Source organism: Taudactylus pleione, unplaced genomic scaffold, assembly GCF_031769625.1.
Source record: "Taudactylus pleione unplaced genomic scaffold, aTauple2 ptg000122l, whole genome shotgun sequence".
NCBI classification, from domain to species: Eukaryota; Metazoa; Chordata; class Amphibia; order Anura; family Myobatrachidae; genus Taudactylus; species Taudactylus pleione.
In genome coordinates this window covers 3,069,258-3,096,095 of record NW_028284524.1, presented here as the reverse complement: position 1 = coordinate 3,096,095, position 26,838 = coordinate 3,069,258, and the positions used below count along the sequence as shown (strand labels likewise).

Here is a 26,838-nt window from a genome sequence, read left to right as displayed (position 1 = left end):
GTTACAGCCTTGTATACTGTTCTGCTATCTCAGTCACCACTTTTTTGGGGTCCAGGGTGATTTCCCCCACTTTTTCATGCTTTTGTGCCAGGTACATTTTTGTTGAAAAGTCGCACAACTTTGCTGCGAAACCAGTCAGTTGGCATTTCTAATTAAATCTCGCATTTTACAGGTGTGCGTATTGCTGCAGGAAATCATTCACTTTGACTATATAGAATGAGATCTGGCAGGTTGTCTCTTGGAATGAGCTACTGGATAAATTCTAGCTTCAATGAGGCAAAGAGTGTTGCTGGAAGACGACCACCTAGGCTGAAAGTGGTCAGCCTATCTTTTCCACCCTCCCTGATAATTATTATTTGAGTTTCCTTCAGTCCATCTCTTTGATAACACAAAGTGTGGCCAGTTTAAAGCATACAGTACTTGCCTACTTTTGAAAAAGCATTTTCAGTGAAAAGCAACACTTTTCAGCGTGACGTGCCAGATCTACTTGTTGATTAAAAAACACATACTTTTCAGGGCTGGTTCATGTATTATATTTTACAAGTGGCTCCATATAAGTGGCCACTAGAAATCTTATTTGAAAATGCCTGTAGCCATAGGGATCATTGTGCCTTAAAATCAAATGCAGGAAAATGGCACCCATTTGAATGTATATACCTCTGATTTATTTATTTTCCCAAGTATAGAACAAGTACAAAATGAGGGTAAGGCACGAATCAGGGAGATTACTAGACTCTTCAGGGAGTCAGGAAGAGTGCTACTATTTTAGGGAGTCTCCCTGACATTCAGGGAGAGTTGGCAAGTATGTATCTGAACTAGCACCTTCAGGATTTACCTATTTTATTTCCTCCCCCCAGTACTAGGGCCTACTATATGAAGCAGTCTTTCCCAATGCTCCTCCATTCCTCTTATAGGCCCAGCCGCAAACCAAGGGGAGGGGGTAGGAGGGGGAGGGGGACAGTGACACCAAAGATTGAAGATTGTTGATGTATCTTCCGTCCACATCCCCTCCAACAGCATTTGATAAATGATATGATTTGCCAGTTCAGTATTACAACAATGACAGAGTCGGGGGGAAAAATTTAAGCATGGCTAGAGGGAGGGGCACATCACTAATTATTTTGTGCAGTAGAACAGCAGCACTATCCTGGGTTACCACCAACATTTGACAAAATAGGACTATTTGTCAACCGCCTTCCTTCCAATTTCACCATGACCACATCCAATCCAGATGATTTTCCCATTTCTTCACAGCATTACTTACACAGATGTAAGCATCTCACCTGATTTACCCTTTACAGAATCTCCTCCTGTCCTCTTGTGGGGCTTAGTAAATAACATAGTGTAATGTCCTGAACTGTTCCTTAAATCATAGTAACCAGATGATAGAGGTATATTTCAAACATGGCATACTGTACACATTTAAAGTTCCTGGTATGATTTATTGCACATTTCAATGTAGCATCATGATATTGACAAAGCTCTACTATGGTCTTTCCCATTTGACTGCAAGCACATATAGGTAGGAGCCTCTATACGTCCTGTGTTATAGGACAGCTAACGTGCTATCATGAAGCAGTACACACCTCTGAAACATTTGTTAGCAATGGTCCCTAAGAGAGTCATAGTGCATTACATGTTTTACTTTATAAACACTGAAGTGCCAAAGTCATGGGATAGATGACTTGTATCGTAAAGGAGCCCCTCTAGTCCAGCAAAGTGTAGCTACTCAATGTGGCATCGATTCCACAAGTGGACGGAAGACCTCTGGAGAGATGCTGACCCATGCCGCTTGGATAGCTTCCCACAGCTCCCTGATATTTGTAGGTGCAAGATCTTGGGTGCGAATGGACCTCTCCACTATGTCTCATAAATGCTTAATTGGGTTCATGTCGGGCGAAAGTGGTGGCCACATCATTTGTTGGAACTCTCCTGGACAACCTGGGACCGATGATGGTGCATTATCCTGCTGGAATATTCCATTGTTGTGTTGGCACATGAAGTCCATGAAGGGCTGCAAATGGTCATCAAGCAATGCAACGTAGCGATTACCGGGCCATGACGTGTTCAGGCGGACCAGCGGACCCAACCCATGCCATTATAGAACCACCACTATCCTGCACGGGGCCTTGTTGATAACTGGGGTCCATGGCCTCATGGGGTATGCGCCACACCTGAACACTACCATCAGCCCGAAACACATGGAATCGTGACTCATTGGACCATGCCACATGTTGCCAGTCCTCCAGGGTCCAATTAGCAACATTACAAGCCCAGGAGCGGTGCTGTGTCCGGTGTCGTAGTGTTAACAGTGGCACTCTGGTGGGTCTTCTGCTCCCATATCCCATGGAAGCTAAAGAACGCTGCACTGGCCTGCTGGATATGCGTCTGGTACCTCCTGCATTGAATGTGGATGTGATTTGAGCCAGTGTCGCTTGTCTGTTACCACAGACAATTCTGGCCAGATGCCACTAGTCACGATCATTAAGCATGTGTGGTTGACCACTGCGCTGTCCACGGTGGGTGGGAATACCTTCCATGAGGTATTCCTGGTACACACGTGACAAAATGTTGACTGTCCGCACAGCTTTGGAAATGGAATGTCCCATCCGTTGGGCACCCACTATCATGCCCCGTTCGAACTCCATGCATGTCACCTTGCCATGAGCAGCCTTGTCAGTGATCAAACTGACTCACAAGATGTCAGATTACAACTGATGCAGGTCTGGGCATTTCGAAGATGTCACAGTACAGTGACGCCACCTACCATTACCTTTACATACATTTGGCACTTCGGCGTATTTACATTACAAACTGTAGAAATGTTGATGTTCTCAATTATAACTCATTGCACCCACAGTGTAATTAAAAGTATTAGTATTGAAAAAAAAAATGTGAAATGCTGTTCACATAGTCCTGTGAGGTTGCAGCATGGTCTAAAAACAAACCCCATGGTCGATATTAATACGATCGGATCATTATCAGACATGTTGGTAAATGTGGTCAGAAGATGACAGCTTTCATCCTGTGTATGTGACCTTAATGACTATGGAAAGGTTCCAGCTCCTCACATCGAGACTTGAACACCTAGACTCAGCCAATTAAGCTCAGGTTATTGTGTGAAAGGCAGGGTGTGTGGGCAGTTTAAGACATTGCTAGCTTCTCTTCGGCCATGAATACACATACTAGTGATTTATTAAGCATGTGTGGCTCACCCAAGCTGAGCTTTTCATATACAGGTTCCATGGAAACAGAAAATTGACTGCAGAGTCAATTGATCCATCTAGTCTGCATATTTCACTTATTATTAGTTTTCAGCTATAGTGGCTACTATCCTTTCAGCAAAAACAGTCTTTTTCTACTTACCATTAATCCATTTAACTGGGTAGTTGGAACACAAGAATGGCGGGTTTAGATTCTGCTGCCTTTATGAGGATGGACACCAGGGGGTTGATTCAATTAGCTGCAAGCCCTGCAAATTGCTGTTGCAACAGCGTGGAAATGCAAGCACTGGCACATCAACTCGCCCCCATCACACCACAAAACCACAGATTATTTGTATGGGGCTGCAAACAAAAAGCTGTCATCTCAGGGCTACCGTAAGACCAGCACTGTGGCTAATTGAATTGAATCAGCACTGAATCAGAACAAGTTGACTCCTTCTCATGCAGGCAATACTCAGCCAGCAGACCCATGAGGAGAAAGTTAATAACCACAGGAAAAAGTTAACATCTGAAACATCCAAAGGACAAAAGTGGGCAGAAAAGCCCTTTGTTCCCAAATGAAGTACACAAAGAGTCAAAAAAAAATACTACCTATAGATTGGGCCCTCTTCCCTATGTCTGTCTCATTAACCAGTTTTGTTTTAGTACTATTTTGTTCCCATTTGTAGAGCGCAACGGAATATGCTGGCGCTATATTCATAAATGTTAATATCATGTTAAGTTACTGGACATTGGGGAACACAAAGTTGGGACCTCCCAAAAAGATTCCAAAGGTGTAGGAATCAGAACCAGAAGCCACTTAGACTCTGTGGCCTGTAGCACCTGAACATCTTGTACAGATTTTCTAAAGAACTTTGAATTAGAAACCATGGTACACATCGTTTGGGCAAAATTAGTTTCAACAAAGAGTGCCTTCACAAGGTACTGGAGAAAAGGTAGTAAGGAAGGCAGTTTTTGTAGAAATTGCCAACAGGTAAGGCTTGAGTTTAGCTTGTATTTCCTAAGGGTGTGACAGAAGGTCTATGGACCTCATTCAGATGGTAAGAAATTCGGTAACCAGCTGTCGCTCAGTCAAGATTGAGTAGAAACATGAAATAGCAATATGCAAGGGAAGGCCACAAGCAAAGGTTACATCCTAGATAACGTGTAGGTGATGCTCTCTGCGCTTACCTATCCAGAGAGGGAAGGGGGGTTGTGGGATATAAAGAATGGTGAAGGGGGGATACATAACCAAAATGCAGCTATAATATGGTCACAATAAAAAGGATTTATTCCACAATAGTTAAGACATTAAGGGCCAAATGTAATAGGGTGGTAGTTTAGAAAATGCGAGCGTTTAGCAGTAAACTCTCACATTGAATGAGTTTTATCTTCAAAATGGGAAAACATCTGGATGAGAGTTTAAGTCGTGACAGTTTTTTGAGTCTAAAAACATGCAACTATTACATTGGCAGAGTTTAAAAAGTGTGAGAGTTTACTGCTACTGCATTTTCTACATTTGGCCCTAAGCCTCATATAAGTCATACTGTCCCAACATCAGATGTAAGATGGCGGGGCTGGTGTAAACATGGTCAAACATTGAGGTGCTTGTGTGAAACCGTTGTAATTCCTACACAGTTCACCTGATTTGGATGTAATTACCCTCAAATTAAATCTGAAAGTCTGTAGTTAAAGCACATCTTGTTTGTTTCATTTCAAAGCCATTGTGGTGGTGAATAGAGGCCAAAATATGAAAATTCTGTCAATGTCCCAATATTTATGCACCTGACTGTATGCCTGTCTGATGGTCATGCAAATCCAGCGAGCCAGCGACTGTATGGAAGCTGGCCAACCAGGACGAGCAGCATCATACAAAACAGAGTGTCCGTTTTACGTATGGCTGCAGTCCTCTCCACATAATTCCGAAGAGCCCTAATATCATCTAAGGATTTTGACGAAGGTGAATCCTGTGGAAGAACCGGTACCACAATAGGTTGGTTGAAGTGGAAAGCCGAAACTACCTGAAGTAGCTGAAAAGTCCTGGAGTGAAAACGACCGTAAGGAATGGCCTCGAAGGCCGCCACCATCTTCCCCAGGAGTCGGATGCACACATGCACCGAAACCTGACATAGAAGGACCGTCATCACCATCTCCTGAATGGAAGTTACCTTTTCCTGAGGGAGGAACACACACTGAGACAATGTCCATGATCATTCCCAGAAAATGCAACCTCTGCGTTGAGATGAGATTTGGGTAAATTCAGGATCCATCCATGACGAATGAGAAGGTTGTGTGTCACTGTGATGTTCAGCAGTAATTGGTCCCTGGAATGTGCCTTCAGCAGTAGATCGTCTAGTTAAGGGATAATAGTGATCCCTTGTTTCCGAAGAAGACTCATCATCACAGCTATGACCTTTGTGAATTCCCTGGGGGTTGATAACACCACGAAGAGTAAGGCCTGAAACTGGAAATGTGAATTCCGAACTGCAAATCTCAGAAACGCCTGGTGAGGAGGCCAGATCGGCATGTGAAGGTAGACGTCCTTGATATCTAGAGATACCATGAATTCGCCTTTCTCCAATCCCGCAATCACCGACTGAAGGGACTCCATCTTGAGCTTGAAAATCTTTAGGTATGGATTGAGATCCTTTAAGTTCAGAATAGGTCTGACCGAGCCGGCCGGCTTCGGAACCACGAAGAGACTGGAGTAAAAACCCCTTCCAGTCTAATGTACGGGAACTGGGACCACCACTCTCATGGATAGTACCTTGTCTATTACTTCTGTCATTGGAAACTGGTAAACCTGTGGTTAAAAAATCGAGTTGGAGGCTAAAACTGAAAGTCAAACTTGTATCTTCGAATGATGAGATCCTGGACCCAAGCGTCCGTAGAAGTTTCCGTCCATACTTTTTTGAAGTCCCGGAAACGTACTCCCACTCTGGGGTCCCCCAGGTGAGAGGGAAGCCCGTCATGCACTGGGCTTGGTAGTGGACTTAACCTCCTGCAGAGCAGGGGTTGTTGTTGCTGTGGCTTCGCCCCGACGTCTGAAACCACGGGAAGATGATGGTCCTGTTTTGAAGGGACCACGTGAAGAACGCAGGGCGCGAAAGGACCAAAACGAGTGTCCCGAGTAAGATCTTCTAGGGGGAGGAGCCGCAGAAGGCAGATAAGTGGATTTACCTCCTGTAGCCTGAGAAATCCACTTATCTAGTTCCGATCCAAATAGTACACTTCCCGTGAATGGAAGTGCTTCCACAGCTCTCTTTGATTCTGCGTCCGCTTGCCAATGTTTAAGCCACAGCGCCCTTCGTGCTGACATCACCAGAGCTGAGGTTCTGGAGGTGATATTGCAAATGTCTTTGAACACTTCTCCGAGTTAAGCTGCAGCTTCACCTATATGTTCTGCCAAAGGAATAAAGGCCCTCATTCAGACCCACTCGCAAGCGGGCGCACGTACGTTAGGCGTACGTACAAAAATATTTAAATTCAATGGCTCGCTCGTATTTTCGTTCGCATCTAAAATTCCTCCCTAAACTCTGACGACCCCTCCTCTAACTAACGAGCGTACGAAATAGCGAGCGTACATCCCCGAAATGGCTTGAAAGGAACGCACGCACAAGTATAAACAGGAAGTGGCCTTGTCAGATGTCGATTACCTGCTCCTTTATTCTGCCTACCTCCATCAATCGTATCATGCCAATCAATGTATCAATTAGCTTAATTGTTTGTTTTTTTTCAACACAATGCAAGAAACTTTACTCTTGTCCGTGTTTGTGTTTACCCGCAGAATACGTACGGATGAAACATTCGCTTTTATTGTTCAAAAAACATGTGAACCACAATTAAACAATTGTTCTATTGCTGTGGATCCCCGCATATTTCCCTGGGTTCATTTCTTTATTTAAATTTGCTTACGCATGTCACTGCATCAAGCCTATCATAACTCTCCAGAGATTTCTGGCCCTGTCGAACACATGACTCATACACTAACCAATAAAATTGCTCCTGTTAATTTCCAAAATACATTAGCCAATCAGAAAATTTTTACACACTTTATCAAAAATGAATTTTAAGAAAAACACCATTGCCATCATGAGAGCCTCCGCATTCACCAGGCGCGAGCTGCTGGTGCTTACGGAGGTCATGGATCGCCGGATCACCAGCCAACCTCAACCCATCACCAACCGGCAGAAGCGCTCCGCGTATGCGGAGGCATGGTCCCGCCTGCGGTCCTTCGGCTCACGCCGCAACATCGGGCAGCTGGAGCGCAGGTGGTCCGACCTGCAACGGCGAACGCCCCGCTTGCTGGCATGCTTTCGCATGCAGATCCTGGAAAGTAAGTGTTATGTATTGTGGTTTTAATGTTTGTGTTTGTGGGGCAAACTGCGTGTGCATGTTTTCCTGTCTGTCCTATTTATTATTTGTACTCATATCTGCGTGTGCATGTTTTCCTGTCTGTCCTATTTCTTATTTGTACTCATATCTGCGTGTGCATGTTTTCCTGTCTGTCCTATTTATTATTTGTACTCATATCTGCGTGTGCATGTTTTCCTGTCTGTCCTATTTATTATTTGTACTCATATCTGCGTGTGCATGTTTTCCTGTCTGTCCTATTTATTATATGTACTCATATCTGCGTGTGCATGTTTTCCTGTCTGTCCTATTTATTATTTGTACTCATATCTGCGTGTGCAGATTTCTGATTTATTCATTCTACTCCTATTTGGCTTATTTTTTGGGTTGTTTTTTTTTTTTAGTTTTGGTCCCCGGATTTGTCCATAAACTAACCGCAATTTCTTTGACATATTTTAGGGGGACAGCCAAGACTCCGCCATCACCGTCCGTCCAGACGGCGTTCCCGGCCACTATCCCCAACCCCCAGCCAACACTCCACCCCAAATCTTTCCCCTATTCCCCACTCCTCCCCATCCTTCCCAGACCCTCTCCCGGAAATGTCGGGCCTCCTTCCCCTCCGTCCCACTTCCCCCTCTCCTCCACCCACCCCTCTTCCAATTACCCCCTCCCCGGAGTCCATCATAACTCCTCCCCATTCTTTGGGGAATGACGGATCCTCCGAGGAGGATCATGGAGGCATTTCCGGAGCTCCCGTTTTGGCTCCCGGTATGTTTTTATTTTGTTTTTTTTTAAAGCACAAACTGTTTGTATGTAATCATGTGTCGTGCCTTTCTTCATGTTTTTGTGGCTTGACTTTTGGTGATTTTGCAGTTTGCCTTTACCTCTTCCTGGTGATTTCAACATACACATATCACACCTGTGGGAATTTGTACATAGGCCTTGTATTTTTGGCAGCACCCCCTTTTTTTTTTTTTTTTAGGTTTAGGAGTGATTTCGTTGTGTTTTTGTTTTTTTAATGTGGATTCCCTATTGTTGTATTAACCCACACACTTTTCTCACCCACAGAGGAACAGAGGCGTCGGCAAGAGGTGGCGGATTGTGTTGGCCAGATGCACCAACATGTAATTGGCATTCTTGTGGCCCTCGACCGGCTGTCTGGCCTCCTTCGCCAGTAGTTTTTTTATTTTTGTTAACTTTTCAAAATAAATTTATTCAGACAAATATACGTTCTGGCTCATTTTTTAAATCCAAAACCAAGATAGTTTAGCATGACATAAGTAGACTGTTCCTGCAAGGATTTCCCTTTTTTAAAAGTTAGATTGTGTTTTGTCTTTGTATGTCAAACAGACACAAGAAACACATAACAGTAACAATGTCATTTCCCTTTTTGGGTGTAGTGTCAATTACATATTTCTACATTTTACAGGTTCCTAGTTGGTGCGCAAGCTGCTTAGGCCAATCTTACAAATCCCAAGGTTGGGCCAGGCTTCCTTTTGGTGTGGGTTGGGAAGCTGAAAACATATTTCAGTTTAGCTCAACTGGCGTCAGTACTGGATTACCCCTTAGTCAAATGTAACTTGTGTTAACCTGGTTACACTTGCTGTTAACGTCCCAAAAAAGGAAGACCATTTCACTCTCCAAACATTTATTCACAACATAACAGAGAAAACAAAGTGGTCACTCCCAAAAAAAGAACACAGTGATAAATTCAAATACAACACATACCAAGAAATAATTAAATAAAAACAAAAAATCAAGAACTGGTTGACGAAGGACCATGCCAACATGATTCCACAAACATGGCGTTGCGATATGGGTTCCAGAATATATGCCCAAAAGGACCAGATCCAGGTTTGGTAAGGGTAGCAGGAAGTAGTGAGCGTTGGAGTGCCAAAGATTATGTGAACAAACAGAAGATGGTGAGAAAAAAAACACAAAATTAGATGTTCGCAAACAAACACAAACACATTAGGTATAAACACTGTAGTTTTGTTACAACTTACCTAAAAAATCTGGCCACCACATCACCGCGTATGGCCCCCCCACATACTGACCTCCGACCAACCTCGGGGGGGCCATCCTCAGGTAAGGCATCCTCTGGCTGCATTGGGACACCACTCCTTATGGCAATGTTGTGAAATATCCCACACAGGACCACAATTTTAGACACCATATCCGGCACATACATGAGCTCGCCACCAGAGCGGTGGAGGCATCTGAATCGGCCTTTTAAAAGGCCGATACAGCGCTCCACCACTTGCCTGGTGGCTGTAAGTGCGGAATTATACGCACTTTGTGGCCCTGGTGTGGGAGCCAAATAAGGAGTGAGCAGCCAGGACATGCAAGGGTATCCACTGTCTCCTGTGAAAAAAAATAGACAACATCAGGAACACTGTGTATCAAGCTTAACATTGTTATGTACTAAAGGTCTCCACTTACCCAGAAGCCACGCATCACCAGCTTGTAGGTTGGTTAATTTCTGCCATATCCCTGATTGCCGGATGACGAAGGAGTCATGAGCACTTCCTGGTAATTTAGCATTCAGGGACAGGATCTGGAGGGAGGCATCACATACCACCATTACATTCAGGGAGTGATAGTGTTTACGGTTTCTAAATATTGCCTCCAGCCGTGCTGGAGGCTGAAGTGGTATGTGAGTACCATCCACAACCCCTATGATGTGTGGGAAGCCAGCTATTTGGTAAAAATTGGCCTTGGCCACACTAAGGGCACCCATATCCAAAGGCATTTTAATAAAATGATGGAGGTGCTTGAAAAGTGCCTCCATCACTGCCCTCAGGATCCGGGAAAAGGAGGATTGGGAGATGCCCGCCACTATTCCCACCGTTGTTTGAAACGATCCTGAGGCACAGAAATGTAACACCGCCATAAATTGCGTCAGTGGTGGTATTGCTGTTGGACTGTCAATTTGCCGCTCAAGATCACTTTCTATTAATGAGAGAGTGTCTATGATGATTTTGGGAGGTAGACGGTAGCGTCTTAAAACCTCATCATCGGGCATTCCAAAAAGGGTGACACGTGTTCGAAATATCTGGGGCCTTGCATGCCTACGATGCCTACGCCTGGGACGAGTTTGAGGTTGGTCGTCTTCCGGGAGCAGGGCCAGAACAATTCGCCCCAGATCTACCTGAAATTCAAAGTTTACAATGTAAGGCTTTTGAGCCACCCCAAAAGTAACATAAAACAACTTAGCTTTATGATACCATCCATAGCTGCTTACATGCCGGGGTATTGTCATGATACGTATAAACTGTAAAAAAGCCAAAAATGAGACATCAAAAATTTAGAGGGTGATTTTATGTTTGTCAAATTGGTGCAAGCCAACACATAAAATAGGCGAAACACACATTTGGCCATCGATGAAAACGACATTGCACACCGTACGTCAAATAGGGGTCAAATGGACCCCAAAAATGGAAAAGGGAAAAGCAAAACTGGTTTACATGATGAATAAGCCTCGAAAAATGCGTTAATTATTTTGCAAATGCAAGTCACTACACCAACAGTCAAAAATCCGTTAATTATTTCGCAAATGCAAGTCACTACACCAACAGTCAAAAATGCGTTAATTATTTCGCAAATGCAAGTCACTACACCAACAGTCAAAAATGCGTTAATTATTTCGCAAATGCAAGTCACTACACCAACAGTCAAAAATGCGTTAATTAGTTCGCAAATGCAAGTCACTACACCAACAGTCAAAAATGCGTTAATTATTTCGCAAATGCAAGTCACTACACCAACAGTCAAAAATGCGTTAATTAGTTCGCAAATGCAAGTCACTACACCAACAGTCAAAAATGCGTTAATTAGTTCGCAAATGCAAGTCACTACACCAACAGTCAAAAATGCGTTAATTATTTCGCAAATGCAAGTCACTACACCAACAGTCAAAAATGCGTTAATTATTTCGCAAATGCAAGTCACTACACCAACAGTCAAAAATGCGTTAATTAGTTCGCAAATGCAAGTCACTACACCAACAGTCAAAAATGCGTTAATTATTTCGCAAATGCAAGTCACTACACCAACAGTCAAAAATGCGTTAATTATTTCGCAAATGCAAGTCACTACACCAACAGTCAAAAATGCGTTAATTATTTCGCAAATGCAAGTCACTACACCAACAGTCAAAAATGCGTTAATTAGTTCGCAAATGCAAGTCACTACACCAACAGTCAAAAATGCGTTAATTAGTTCGCAAATGCAAGTCACTACACCAACAGTCAAAAATGCGTTAATTAGTTCGCAAATGCAAGAAAAATAATGGACTTACCAAAATCGAATATATAAGATTTCCCTCAAAAAGGTCTTTGGGTCCGAAAGCCAAAACAAACTAAAATAGATGAAATTAGTGTTAAAAAAAAAATATCAAACAAAAAACCAGAAGTAGACACCAATTGGCCACAAATTAGACTGCACAAAACTTACCAAATCAGGAAACGATGGCAAAAAATAAACCAAAAAAATGCGAACGGAAAACCAAAACAACTGTAGCAAACCAAAAAAAATACAAACACCGCCAAATCCTCCAACCGCAAACAACCAAATCCAACCAACTTAACCGCCAACAATCCAACAACGCAACCTCGACTCCACACACACCAAGCCATAAATAGTGTTTATTTTCCCGCACAAATTAAGGATGAATCATAGGGACGCACAATCAATGATGCGGCCGCAAACTAAGGACGCATGTATAAATACGTCACGAAATCACATTTAATTTCTGGTTGATTTCATTCTGGAAGCAGAGACATGGCTTCAGACCAGGGAAACAATGGCCAAAATTCCGGCGGTAAGGCCTTCATGCATTTTGTCTCAATGATTCTTTTAAAACATAATATTGTGCAAGTTGTGAAGTGGCTAAATCTGCATATTTACCCAAATAGGTGAGGAGGATGACATGGAAGAGACTGCTGGCCCCAGTCAACCCGCCAAAGCTGCCAAAAAAAAAAGGCAGCCACATTTCACAAGCAAGGAGATGGAGGTTTTGATCCAGAAGTGCGTTGACATCCTGCCCCAGGCAGCCAGGAATATGAGCCAAAGCCAGAAGTGGAGAATGTGGGAGGAGGTCGCCGTTGCTGTCAATAGGGTGGGTGATTATGTCCGTCTAGCCCGGGATGTCAAACGGCGGTAAGTAAACACTTTCCCATCCTATAAACAAACCCCATTGTAAAAAAAAGGATGATGGTTCCAATTTCATTCCACAGATGGGCAGACTTCAAATATTGTCTCAAGCAAAAACTTGCCGACAGGGCTAGGCATGCAAGGGGGACAGGTGGGGGTCCCACCCCTGTGTCATTGGAGTTGACAGACTTAGAAGAGCTGGCACAGGGGTGTGTGCAGGCTGTGGAGGTGTTTGGCGTGTCCAACATGGATACGGACATGCCAGACTTTGCGGCTCCTCATGTTGGCCAAGGTAAGTCTTGTGATGTCACCAACTCTGAAATGCTATTGTGCCAATATGTAGATTCTAATGTGAGTCTTTTCGCATTTTTCCTAACAGAGACAGAGGCGGATGAGTCTGCTCCAGAGGGGAGCCTTGGCCGCAGAATTTCTGCTGGCTCTGCAGGGGAGGAACCAGTACATCCGGCTGAGGACCCTGCAGAAGCCAGTCCAGGGCGTGCCCCCTCGCAGGCAGTGGGCCTCCTCACAGAACTCAATTTTAAATCGGATTTCCATACGGAGATTCTGCAGAGGATGGACGCCAGTCTGATACGGGTGGCTGAGGCCCTGGAGCAAAATGCTGCGGCCAACGTGACCATTGCTCAGGCCCTGGCGGAAAATACCAGGGCCAACATCCGCATCGCCGATGCCCTGGAGCAGCTCGTTCGCCAGCACATGGTGGAGCCGACCTCCCTTCCTGCCGGAACATCCGGATCCTCCACCTCTGGCACAACATCAGCCAATCCTCCAAATGTGCCTAGCCCTGTGCCTAGTCCAGAGGCCACAACATCTGCCTCTGGACAGTCCAGCCCGATGGCATCCCGGACCCGGTCTAGCGCCCACCCTAACCCAGCCAAACGGGCGAGAAAACGGTGACAGCAATGGCGACTTTTCCCACACTCCTTCTGTGCTTGGCTCATATTCCTTTCTGGTCAAAACTTCCCTCTCCTTTCTTGTGAAATGTTTTTAATTTTGGTATTTACGCTTATGTTACCAGTTATGGCTTTTTTTTTTTTTTTACAAATATCTTTGCCACAAAAAAAAGGCAACAAAATATTAGGCCAATTTGTTTGTGTTTAAACAATAAATTTAAAACAAAAAACTGACATTGTATTGTGACATTATTGTACAAATGGGTTACATTTAATCCTGGCCCTAAAGGCAAAAACTGACCCTCTTAAAAAAAAAAAAAGGCCTCTTTAAGGAACGTTTAAAAAATCACATAGCGATGCAAATTCCACAGTAAACCAAAAAAAAGGGGAGCTAATTAAAACATGATGACATTATTGTTACAATAGGCCATAACCAACAAATTGTGGCCAAAATAAAACACCAAAAATGTACGCTAATTGATTGTGTAATCATGACATTAGCAGCTCTGATTTCCACCTGCGTACGCTTTTGTGCTATCCCAATAAACTGCTTTCCAAACACATACCAAGCCGGTTTTCAATCCAACACTAATTACTTTATTGACCAGCCGCGATTAATCGCAGCACCATCGTTGAGTCCCGGGACGGAGGAGAAGGCCATCGCCAATGTGGTCGAGTAATCCTGACCCTAAGCTGTGCGAGCATTTTGAAGGGAAAGCGGATGTTCCAGTGACGTATGAGACGGTCCGAACACATTTGACGTTCGCATCTGCTAATGTATGTACGCCCCAAAAACGCCTCGCCACGCCTGCGTTTTTTCATCTCCACCCCCGTCAACACCCAAAAACGCCCTGTTCTGTCAATCACATTTGACATGTCACTTCCTGTACGCTATTTTAGGAACGAGAGAAAAAAAGCTTGCAATCTGCCGTACGCACATGCGCAGTGTAACACCGACGCATGCGCGGTTAGTCAACATCGGAACGCAACGAGCGTACTGTTGTTAACGTGCGGCTCTGAATGAGGGCCAAAGACCTCCACCGGCAGCTGGTCTCTCATTCCGTCAGCCAATTGTTTTGCCCAAAGCTCAATAGCTTTGTTAGTGCGGCAGCTTACAATTGCAGGACGCAGAGTCACCCCTGCAGCTGTGTAAATGGACTTGAGAGTGTTTTCCAATCTCTGTCAGCCTTCCCCCCCATACTTCTCTCTCCCCCCCTTTCCACTGACACAACAGACCCCGTGTGGTCACGTCCACTTATTTCTTACTGTGGTCATTTACTACTCATTTAGTGTATCCTCAATAAAGATATAACACTATTTTTAGCATACCACTGTCTATTATTACTACTTATAAAACCAGACTGCATTACCATAATTACCATCAATCAATCATTTATTTGAGGCGCAGTCCTCCAGACATATATGTGATAACACATACATGCCTACTACCTATTCACTAAAGTGTATCTAGTTTTGGGGGATTCTAGTAATTAGGATGCGCAGCCTCTTACATATTGCAATATCCGTACTATAGGGAAGTGAGCGCCAGATACCTCTATATATTGTCTCCTGTCAGATGTGTCTTTCAAAGACGTGGCCCCAGGAACTGGAAGCGTAGTCTTTTTAGACAGCCGTGAAACTGATGGATTTACTGTAGGGGGAGTCTCACAAGATTTTCTGTTAACCGCCGGAATAGGATAAAAAGATAATAACCGCCGGGATATGTGAAATTTTTTATCCGAAAGTTCCCAAGCTGACGTTAGAAAAGAATCTAGCTCTTCTGATACCGGAAAAGCAATAGCCTGTCTTTGTTTCTTTAGAAAGAAAGACTGTCGTGCAGGACCTGTGTCCTCCTCTTATATTTGCAATACCTGTCGTATTGCAGAAATTAAAGCCTCTATCCCTTCGGATACCGGTTCAGACTTCTCTTGAAGTTCCTTAGGCGAATCTGGAGCATATTCACCTTCTTCTAAATCTGGCATATCCTCTTCCTCCGAGTCATCTGATTGGAGGACCGAGAGTAACAGTCTCTTTCTTGAGACCTGAGCAGAGGATCCCGTAATGGTACGGCTTTTGAAATCCTTGCCCATGCTGGTTCCTCTAGAGCCGCTGACCTGGAAGCCTCTCTTTCTTTGCGAGAAGCCTCCAGCTCAGCAGAGAGAGAGAGGACATAACGGATGCAACCTGTGTCCAAGACGTGAGTTCTAATATCCCTGCAGACTGTTGTTCAGTATTGCAATTGTCACACAATCAGGAGCTAGATGAGGGCCCCTGAGTATATTTAACTGCACACTTTTTGCAGGTAAATAACTTTTGAGATGCTTTTGATTTGCCAGATGCTACGTACAAACCACATTAAGTGTAGTGAAATAGGTCAGAAGAAGAATAAACTGGGATACAGAGAGGCAGGAGGGAGCCACACCAGCCCTAACAGAACCCCTAACAGTGCCAGAAAACGCTAGGCATAGGAGGAATAACCACTGACAAATAAGCAGCTACTAACCTGCCTTAGATGCTCTCCTGACCAGCCTAAACCCCACTGTACTTACAGACCGGGATCAGGCTTCAGTTTTGTGCAGCAGCTGTGATGCAGTAGACTCTGCTCTCTGTAATGGCCGCCAGCGTGCTTTCAGGAAGCACTGGGGCTGCTTGGAGGAAGGAGCAGGGCTCCGGAGCTAAGCTCCGCCCCCCTGCTCGGCGCACTATGTACTCGCGTCTCCCAGCCTGTCATACTGCTTGTGCCAGCTGCCCCGCTAATCGGGGCAGTCTAATGCTGGCCATAGACGGGACGATTGATCACACGATTTGGGCAGTTTTTACAGGTTGGACAGACCAATCTTATGAAAATAGTTGTATTTTGAGTCTTCTGCGACCCCGATGCGCGTCCCCGCCATCGTCTAGTTGGATCGCAGATCAGATGTTTTTGCAGAGAGACCTCAACCTATCGTGTATGTTTTGCAATCCTATGTGAAGTCTTATGTGAAATCGTTGCATTTTCAAAACAAATCGTCCAGGATCTTAAGGGAACAATTTCAAGGGAAATCGTACAACTGATCTGACCAACTTTTGAATCTCACCGTGTATGGCCACCTTTCCACTTGTGCTGCTGCCGTTAAGGGCTGTTTAGGACACCCGGAGATGAGTCCTATACATATATATATACATACACATACACCGCCTCTGTAATGGTTAACCTGGCTACCCCGCTAGTCGGGGAGCCAGGCAATACTCACGGAAGATGCCATGCTGCCGGCGGCGGCTAGTGACTGGTGGGGGTCTAACATGCGCGCTGCAAGCAGCGGCATGCGGAACCCCCTATATAGAGACAGAGGTCTCTGAAGTCGGGGACCCCAAGCGAAGTGCATGCACTTGCGAGCGGGTCCCCTGGCAGCTCCCACGGTGCAGACAGGCCGTGAAGCTGCCTGTCTGTCTTCAATGCTTTACTTGTAGAAATTAACTAAACCCTGAGGAGGAGTAAAATAATACGTCCATCTACCCTCGGGCACAGACTTAGACTGGGCTTGTACGGGGTATAGAGGGGGAGGAGCTAGTCACACTTAAAAAAATGTCTAAATGCCAGCTCCACTCAGCACCGTCTATACCCCACAGTCACATTGAAAAAGCTATCTTTGACCTGGACTGACACTGGCACTGACTCAGAGCCGGACGCTCTGAAAGAGATCTCGCTCTGAATCAGGACCGGGCTTTTTATTTTTTTAGAACGGCCTCCTGGCCGCTCGCATAGCTGTGGGTGACCACCCACAGCTATAGTGAGCGGCCATGATGATGGTCGCGATGTTCAAGACCATCGCGACCATCGGGCTTGCGACGAGAGCTTTGTGGTTTGGTCTCGTGGCCGCAAGCCCCAGAGAGCTTTCGGCTCAAACAGAGCCGAAAGCTCTCCCCACTGGCCGCCCCCAGACGGTAGGTGTTCTCATGGGAACGCCTCCGTCTGGGCAGCCACACCCCGGCCCGCCCACCAAAGGGGGCGTGCTGTCACTCAACATCGACAGCACACCCCCTTTGGTACAAGACCCGGAGCGACGGATTGCCCGTCGCAATCCGGGTCTCGCGCATGCGCACAACGGAGCCGGCTCCATCGTGCGCATGCGCTCTGGGCCACCATCGACACGGTTGCGAGCGCTCAGTGCTTGCGAACGGGTCTGAATCAGGCCCACTGTATCTTAATAGGTCTCAAGGGTTTTGATCAAAGTCTGGACCCAACTATGAAGGAGGTTCCTCCTCGGAGTCTAATTCTAAGCCTGTAAGGAAAAGAAGAATGTCTCCTATGGGTGAAATGAGGGCCCACTGACAAAAGGAAGCTCCTGCTGACAAGTGATCCAACACTGTTAAGTGAATAACACTGCTTGAAAAGACAGCAAATCTGGTAGAAATCATATGAGAGCAAGCAGAAGGCAACATAGAGTGGCTACTTCTATCCTAGAGAAGGCTAGACTTCATGGGAGCAGGTTGAGTCCTTTTTCCAGGACACATCTTCCCTGGGACAGATACAATGCCAAATCTAGAACAAATTAGGGCATACAATAAAACCTGCCCTAAACAAAATGATCCAGATCTTCAACACACATACACACACTACTAGAGGAGTGTCCCTGGAAAAAAAGTGTCAGATAGAGGCCAAGGGATGGTGACAATCTGTTCTGGTGGGGAGCATCAGACGGAGGCAGAGTGAAGGGGCAAAATATTCAAGAGGAGAGAGCAGGAAGAGGCAGAGGGAGTTGACAAACTGTCCTGGAGCAGAGTGCCAGGACCCAAATCTGACCATGTGTGCCTACTTAGCGAGTCAATCGGTGGGAGTGCATAATGATTGGGGCGAATTAGAACTGTGGGGAGAAAATTTTCAATTATTTACATTGAATTAAGAAAAAAGCTTTTGATTATTTTTTTTCCTTGACAGTACAATATATCAGGGGTAAAAATTCCTTTTCTTATGCTACATCTTTTTTGGCATCTGTTTTGTTCCATAATGAGTCAGCATGTCCACTGTCAGAACTGTAGATTCTTGGGCTGCGAGCAAGTGTGAGAGTCCAGATAAGCGAGCACCAGGTGTCTAATGAATATTAAGCTAATGGTGAATGTGGTTTGAAAGGTGGTTACAAAAAAGTAGACATGCGATTGTTTTACATTGTTGATTGAGCTGGGCAGGAAACCTCCTCGAGTGGGGCCTCTTTTAGCCCTATTCTACTGTAGTGGAAATACTGTCTAGTACATCTTATTTATAATCTGCCCTAGAACTTGCAGAATGTATTTTGGCATGATATATATATAGCGCAGAGATCAGATTCAAAGGTTTAATAAAACGTAATAAAAATACACAATTGGTGCACACAACTTCTGAGAATTTCCAACCCCATTGAAATAACCTGCCTGTCTTCTTGCACAGAACTTAAGACTCATTCCAACATAGTAGATGAAAGTATCACTAATTAAGCAAATTTACAAATGAGTTATCTTACCAAAGATTTGTTAGGTCTTTGCTGCATTGCTTCGGGTAAATCATCCCAGTTTTCCAATTTAATATCCAAAGGAATGAAATTATAGTTCAATGGTTCTCCATCCTAATGAGATAAACACAGGTTTACGGGTTTAATAAAGCAGTACGGAGATGCGATTTCTTGATAATTAAGATGTGTGCCAGTACATCTCAAAATACTACAGTAGAGAGCAAGATGACAATTATATCTAGAAATTTCTGTTCTATTCACACAATCAGAATTTAGTCTAGAACTTATGAATGTTAATAAAAAGAAATAGAAAATTCTGAGTAAGCATGTCCTGATCCTGAATACAGATTTCACCTGAAGACTAAGATCTGGCTTAGGACCATTCTTCTTTTTGCCTGCGGTGTTAGTCAGCAGAATGTACAGCAATCACTTCCAGAAGCTATCATTGCTGATATGAGTCTATTAACCGCCCCCCATACTTAATTGTAATATGCAAATCAGGGCTGTATTTGGCAGATACCTTCAAACTAACTATTCGGTATTTGCCTGAATCCTATAATAAACACTAAAGTTGCATACACGGAATCAGTATGATTTACCGCCGGACCCCTGGCCGGTGGTTCAAATCCCGACAGCGGCAGCCCGACAAGGATGAAAATCCCGATCGTCCCTAGGTTAGTATTCACTAACCTAATTCTACCCCCTAACCCTAACCTCCCTTTAGGGTGCCTAAACCTAACCTCCCCCCCCAGTGCCTAACCCTAACCCACCCTCTAAGTGCCTAAACCTAAGTCTCCCACGGGGGCGCCTACCCTAAGTCCCCCCCCGGGGGTGCCTAACCCTAAGCCTCCCTCCCCCTAGCCTAACCCTAACCTCCCTGGGGGATGCCTAACCCTAAATCCCCCCGGGAGCCCTATACCTAACCCTCCCCCCCGCGGCTGTCCACGCTCGGCATCACTTCGATCGGGATGCCGGGCGTCGGTTTTCCGGCATCGGTAAAATGACAGGTGTCTAGATTTGGATGCCTGTCACTTAACCCTTGCCGGGATTAAGCAGTCGAGAAGCCGTTTGTCGGGATTAGGTCCGCCGGCTTCCCGACTGTATACACACGTAACGATTTTGTAACCAACGATTATCTGTCAGATTTTCCCTTGAAAAGTGAACAATTTTTTGAAGTGTAATGAACGATTTTTACAACGATGAACGAAAAATGTTCCTTCCCTTAATGAAAATCGTTATGTTGGACAGTCTGAAATGAACTACAAACGGGAGCGCGCTTGAACGATTTTCGTTCATTGTTATAGCTCAGAAACTGAACAAATTTTTGAACGATTGAACGATACCGGCGTCGTTATAGTTCAAAAATTAGTTACGTGTGTACGCACCTTTAGTGCTTCATCTAAAACTATTTTATTCTTTCTAAACAGGAAACAAAGCTTTCTTGCTTGCAGTAGAGATGTGCGCGGACCCCTGTGTTTTGGTTTGGCATCTAGATTTATCTTCGTATTTTGGTTTTGCAAAACCACCCTTCAAGTGTTTTGGTTTAAAAATCAATAAAAACAGCTAGCATGTCAGAATCCAAAACTCGAGTTCGGTTTTTAAATCGGAGTTCTGAACCGGAAACAGATCCGAACCGAAACTCTGAACCCCTAAATTCAGGTGTGTTTGGATTTCAGAAATCCGGACCTGTACATCTCTACTTTGCAGGCACCATTTACTGGATCCAATAGGATCGCTTATGCCGACATGGCAGTTCTCTCCATGCTTACATGTGAATGAGACGTTCACAGAAGACAAGTATGGACACTCTGTCATGGTAAGCATAGCGTGGAGTGAGGCATGGGACCGTTACAGCCATCAATGAAGAATAAGTTTCTATGAATGGTTTCTGTAAGGTAGGTAGGTTTTCAGCTCTTCCTGTTTATTTATTTTTTTAACTATATATATATTTTTATTCTTTAATGTCCAACCAAGCTTTGCGAGTTATATTTTTATCCCAGTAAGCTGTAGTAAATAGTGGGTTGCAGAGTGTATTTTTTCCTTGGTTTTCTGGAAAGTTCAGTTCATAAATAGAGTAATGGATATTGCCATATTTCTGAGAAAACCCATGCAACTCTCCAAATCAGTCCTTTGAGTAAGCAAAAATGATCTGCTAGATACAATATGTCATTTTGCAAACATGAAAGAAAAAATCAGACACAGCTGTTTTGTGGGTGGAGCAATTATGCCGTATAAATTGATAAGCTGTATTCTCATGTTTATTGAATTCCTGCTTTAGCTGCCACGTTATTATTTATTAGTATTGATTTCATAGGCTGCATTCTTATGGGTATTGGTTCAGCCCACAATATGATGATGGTGGCAGGGGTTATTAAACAATGCAAAACTAATTTGAATCACTACAAACTTATGGACTGATCATTATGAAATACTTGAACAATTAACTTTTAGACTGCAAGCTTTTCTGCGCAGGATCTCATCCTATTGTGTCTCCATTATAAAGTAAGGCCAGTATTTATGTAAATGTTATGCCGAACATAAACAGGGCGATTTGAAAACGTACAACACCTCGGTACGTTTTCAAATTAATCTCGATGCATCACATGCTGCTGTGAATGGTAAACGATGCATTTTACAAGATACTTCGTTTACCTATTTAACAGCATGACGGATCGCAGATCTTATGGTTTTTCCATAAGATCTACGATGCCGATGTACGACGGCGGGGACGCGCATCGGCGTCGTACAGCATGCCAAAACATACACGATATGCACGATTGATCGTTGTGATCGATCAAAATCGTGCATATCATGTGTAAAATCTTACCGCGTATGGGGCCCTTTAGACTACACAATTACTCTGTACAGCACTGCTGGAGATGATTGCACTTTAAAAACAATGCATGAAAATACGAGCAGTTTTTCATGTTTGACTATGGTCTGGCCATCTATAGTATTCAATCTTCAATGTCAGTTACTCTGTATGTTTCCACGATTAAAGCGGTTGCAATCAGAATAACCTGTAGTCAATTAGATCACCGGAATGTTCCCAGCAGCAGGAGATGAGTGACCTGTTCTGTGAGGCAGGGAACTGTCCACCTCTGTGGCTGTATCAGTAAGGACAGGGCTACATGGGACAGGGGAGGTATCATGGTGTGAGGAGGGATAGTCAGTGTCAGTGAATAATGATTGCAGGACTTCATGTGACTGGGGCGGAGCTATGATAAATGGTGGGGAATGGTATTACAGGTTGAGTCTCCCATATCTAAAATGCTTGGGACCAGGGGTACTTTGGATAACTGAATATTCCGTATTTTGGAATAATTGCATTTCATAATGAAATATCTTGGGAATAGGACCTAAATATACACACAGAATGCATTTATGTGTTATATACATATTTTGTGGTTCAAACAAAGGCCCTCATTCAGAGCCACTCGCTAGCGGCAGTACACTCGTTCCGAGCGATGTTCGCACATCTGCGCATGCGTACGGTTTTTAGTACGCATGCGCGAACCAGTCAGTGCGGCCGAAAATCATTTGTACGCAATATAGCGAGTGCCTGCTATTTTGAGTGACAGAATGAGGCGTATGTGGGTGGTAACAGGGGAAGGTGCTTGAAAACGGGGAGTGGAGATCCGTTCGCAGGCGTGCTTAAAGGTCAAAACGGGCGTTTTATGGGTGTGCATAATTAATATAGCAGCGTCAATGACCACGTCACTTGGTTTTTTTTTACTCAGAACTGCTCGCAAAATAGCGGTTGAAAAAACCAACCACAAGAATAGCGAGCAGTTCATATCCTGTTCGATGTACTCGATTAATCTAATAAATAGCGGACATGACGTATGGTGCGAGCGGCCAGGGGGCGTTTTTAAGAAATAATAGAGCGTATGTTTTGCGCGCTCGTTCAGACTTAGAGGTGGGAACAGACTGCAATTTGCGAAGGGATCATTTGAATAGCCACCCCTTGTTTTTGAACGAACGACCGCAAATAGCGAACGGCTCTGAATCAGGCCCAAAGTTTGTGTACATACATGAAATTAATTTGTGTTATATACACCTTATACACACAGCCTGAAGGTAATTTTATATAATATATTCAATAATTTTGTGGTTCAAACAAAGTTTGTGTACATACATGAAATTAATTTATGTTTTATATACACCTTATATACACAGCCTGAAGGTAATTTTATACAATATGTTTAATAATTTGTGCCTTAGACAAAGTTTGTGTACATTGAACCATCAAAAATCAAAGGTTTCATTATCTCAGTCATGCCAAAAAAATTCCGTATTTCGGAATATTTGGATATGGGAGACTCAACCTGTAACTGAAAATCTGAGATAGTGGAAGAAGCACAGGGCAATTGTGGGATCAAAAATTATGTAATAGCTCACAAATGTATTTGTAGCTAAATCTGAAGGAATAGAATCTGGGTATATAATACCATATACAGATGTCTCCTCACTCGTCTTTGCTGCAGTCACAGCAAACAGCTTCTCTCGGCGCGCCTGGTCCTGCCAGAAATGCGTCTTAGGGCTGTATTCAATTAGCGGTGAAAACTGAAGTTTTTTTTCTCCATAGGCGAAAACGGACGTTTTTCGCCCAAAAAAACGGCGATATTTTTGCCAAAAAACATATGAAAATGCAAAAGTTTTCTCCATCCCAGACCAGGTGAAAAAAATGCAAAATCCCTATTTTTGGCTAAAAATTTGGGGATTTCTTTCAGAACCCTTTGGACACCCCTCAGTAATGATAAATGACCCAAATTTTTTTTCGTAAGTTGCGCACTTTGGCGACGAACGACCACGCAAATTTTGGGTAAAAAAAAGAAATGTTGAAAATGGTTTTAATGGATAGGGGCTGATTTTTCGGGGGACGGTATGGATGTGTGAAGTATTTTAAACATCGCACGCAGTCGCAGCAGGCGTTTTTTTACGTTTTTTTTTTATTGCGTTTGTACAACAAGAAAATATACTTGCACCCATTGTAACGTACCCCAATTTACGTGGAACAGTAATTTCCTGGAAAAAAAAATTGCTTCCTATCATTTTCAATGTTTTTTAATTTTTTTCACCCAAAAGTGCGGGGTTGATTTTTCGCCAAAGTGCGCAACTTACGAAAAATGTTTTGGGTCATTTATCCTTGGGGGCAGTTGGTGTCCAAAGGGTTCTGAAAGAAATCCCCACATTTTTAGCCAGAAATAGGGATTTGGCATTTTTTTCGCCTGGTCTGGGATGGAGAAAACTTATCTTCAGTTTTTAACAGGCGTCTGCAAGATCTTCAATGCAGAATAATGTGCTCTAAACTTAAGAGCACTCCAATATATTGTACAGAGTGATATTACGAAGTAATGAGCAGCAAGCACTTGTTTTCAGTGTTAAAGTGCAATTAATAGACATTAAGCATGCACTTTCAATGAACTGATTTACACTATGTCCATGTGTACAACCTTCGTCATTTTCAGTCAGGAGTAGTTTTCCATAAGACATCCCAGCTTTGAAGAGCATCTTCATTTCTTGATTATATTTGGAGCTGTCATGTAGTTTCTTTGGCCAAAATGAAATGAAATGCTATCAATAGACTATATTAATGAAACAGTGCCCCCAGTGGGGAAGCACTTGCTTGGTAAAGAGTAATATATCATTAGAATGTCTCTATAAGAAATTGGGGTGATATATAGGAGAAAAAGAGCAAGCTTTCATTTAAAAATACCTTGCTATAATGAGAGACTTTCAATGACTGCCTGAGAATAAATGGTATGCAGAGACCCAGATGCGCTTGTGAGATCTTTGTGGAATTGTGAACTTGGTCTAAAGTGTTGTGGAAAGATGGCTGAGAGATTCTCACAGCTCGCCCATTAATCTCCTCTCTGGCAGAGGAGACAATACGGCTTTTTAATTCAATAAACTGCAATCCCAGCTGGCAGTGGAGATGTTCAAATATCAGTGAGATAATAAGCAGCTCTCCTCTCAATGTCTTATTTCCTTATAATCTGCTAGTCTTTTACACCAGGCTGTGTACATACCTTGCTATATAAATAGATGCGATCCGTATGCCTGCTGGCACAGAACATTAATCCATCATACACTGGAAAACAAGTGGAGTTGTGACAAAGCTCTGCAATGAAGCACAATATGTAGGGCAGTGAGTATAGATGCAGGATGCTGTATATAGAGTGAGTTTCCACCAGGGAAAACCGTTTACTGGGGGGATGCAAGAGGTGGGGAGTTAGAGGAGAATGTGGGGGAGGTTGGAAAGAGAGCTCAAAAAATGTGAGTGTGTGGAGAGAGGAAGATGAAATTATAGCGTGGGGGGTGATGTGAGATGGGAAAGAGTGCAAAGAAAGAAGACAGTGCAGCAAAAGGAGGATGCCCTATGAGAGCGCGGGAAAAGAGCAGGAAAAGAGTGTGAGATAAGAGAGGACTGAAAAGAGGAGTAATAAAATAAGGAGAGGGAAAGAAAGTGAGAAAAAGGAGTAAGGGGAAAAATAGAAAGAACAATGTGAATAACGAAAAAGACAGAGGACAAACATGAGAGTGCAGAGGAAAAACACATGACTGCAGGAAAGAGACTGGGGAATGAACCATGGAGCTAGACACAAGAGCGTGTGAGGAACAGCAGCAGAGAGAACTGAGTGTAGGCTGATTAGAAGAAATGTGAGAACAGCGCAGGTTATGGGAGACAAGCGCAAAGTAGGTAGGAGAGATGGGAGCGTGGGGTCTGATAGGAGAGACGAGAGAGCGGCTCTGGTAGGAGAGGCGTGAGCACGGGGTCTGGTAGGAAAGGCGATAGCGTGGAGTCTGGTAGGAGAAGCGAGAGTGCGGGGTCTGGTAGGAGAGGCGAGAGCACGGGGTCTGGTAGGAGAGGCGAGAGCGTGGAGTCTGGTAGGAGAAGCGAGAGTGCGGGGTCTGGTAGGAGAGGCGAGAGCACGGGGTCTGGTAGGAGAGGCGAGAGCACGGGGTCTGGTAGGAGAGGCAAGAGCACGGGGTCTGGTAGGAGAGGCAAGAGCACGGGGTCTGGTAGGAGAAGCGAGAGTGCGGGGTCTGGTAGGAGAAGCGAGAGCATTGGGTCTGGTAGGAGAGGCGAGAGCACGGGCTCTGGTAGGAGAGGCGAGAGCACGGAGTCTGGTAGGAGAGGAGAGAGTATGGGGTCTGGTAGGAGAGGCGAGAGCGTGGAGTCTGGTAGGAGAGGCAAGAGTACGGGGTCTGGTAGGAGAGGCAAGAGTGCGGGGTCTGGTAGGAGAGGCGAGAGAACGGCTCTGGTAGGAGAGGCGAGAGCACGGGGTCTGGTAGGAAAGGCGATAGCGTGGAGACTGGTAGGAGAAGCGAGAGTGCGGGGTCTGGTAGGAGAGGCGAGAGCACGGGGTCTGGTTAGAGAGGTGAGAGCACGGGGTCTGGTAGGAGAGGCGAGAGTGTGGAGTCTGGTAGGAGAGGCGAGAGTGTGGAGTCTGGTAGGAGAGGCGAGAGTAGGGGGTCTGGTAGGAGAGGCGAGAGCGTGGAGTCTGGTAGGAGAGGCGAGAGTACGGGGTCTGGTAGGAGAAGTGAGAGAGCGGGTCTGGTAGGAAAGGCGAGAGCGTGGAGTCTGGTAGGAGAGGCGAGAGTACAGGGTCTGGTAGGAAAGGCGAGAGTACGGGGTCCGATAGGAAAGGAGAGAGCGCGGGTGTGGTAGGAGAGGCAAGAGCGCGGGGTCTGGTAGGAGAGGCAAGAGCACAGGGTCTGGTAGGAGAGGCGAGAGTGTGGTCTGGT

At 44.5% G+C, this 26,838-nt stretch overlaps 1 protein-coding gene across 3 annotated transcripts in view; it reads right to left on the bottom strand.

Annotated features, from left to right (window-relative positions):
* The window catches only part of ZRANB3 (zinc finger RANBP2-type containing 3), a 413,977-nt gene that overhangs the window by 17,198 nt on the left and 369,941 nt on the right, over positions 1-26,838 (bottom strand). For all 3 annotated transcript variants that reach the window (XM_088472267.1, XM_088472268.1, XM_088472269.1), the window contains 2 exons: positions 25,119-25,210; positions 19,099-19,200 (listed from right to left, as the gene is read on the bottom strand). In XM_088472267.1, the coding sequence (XP_088328393.1) occupies positions 19,099-19,200; positions 25,119-25,210 (194 nt within the window). The remainder of the gene's footprint in view (positions 1-19,098; positions 19,201-25,118; positions 25,211-26,838) is intronic.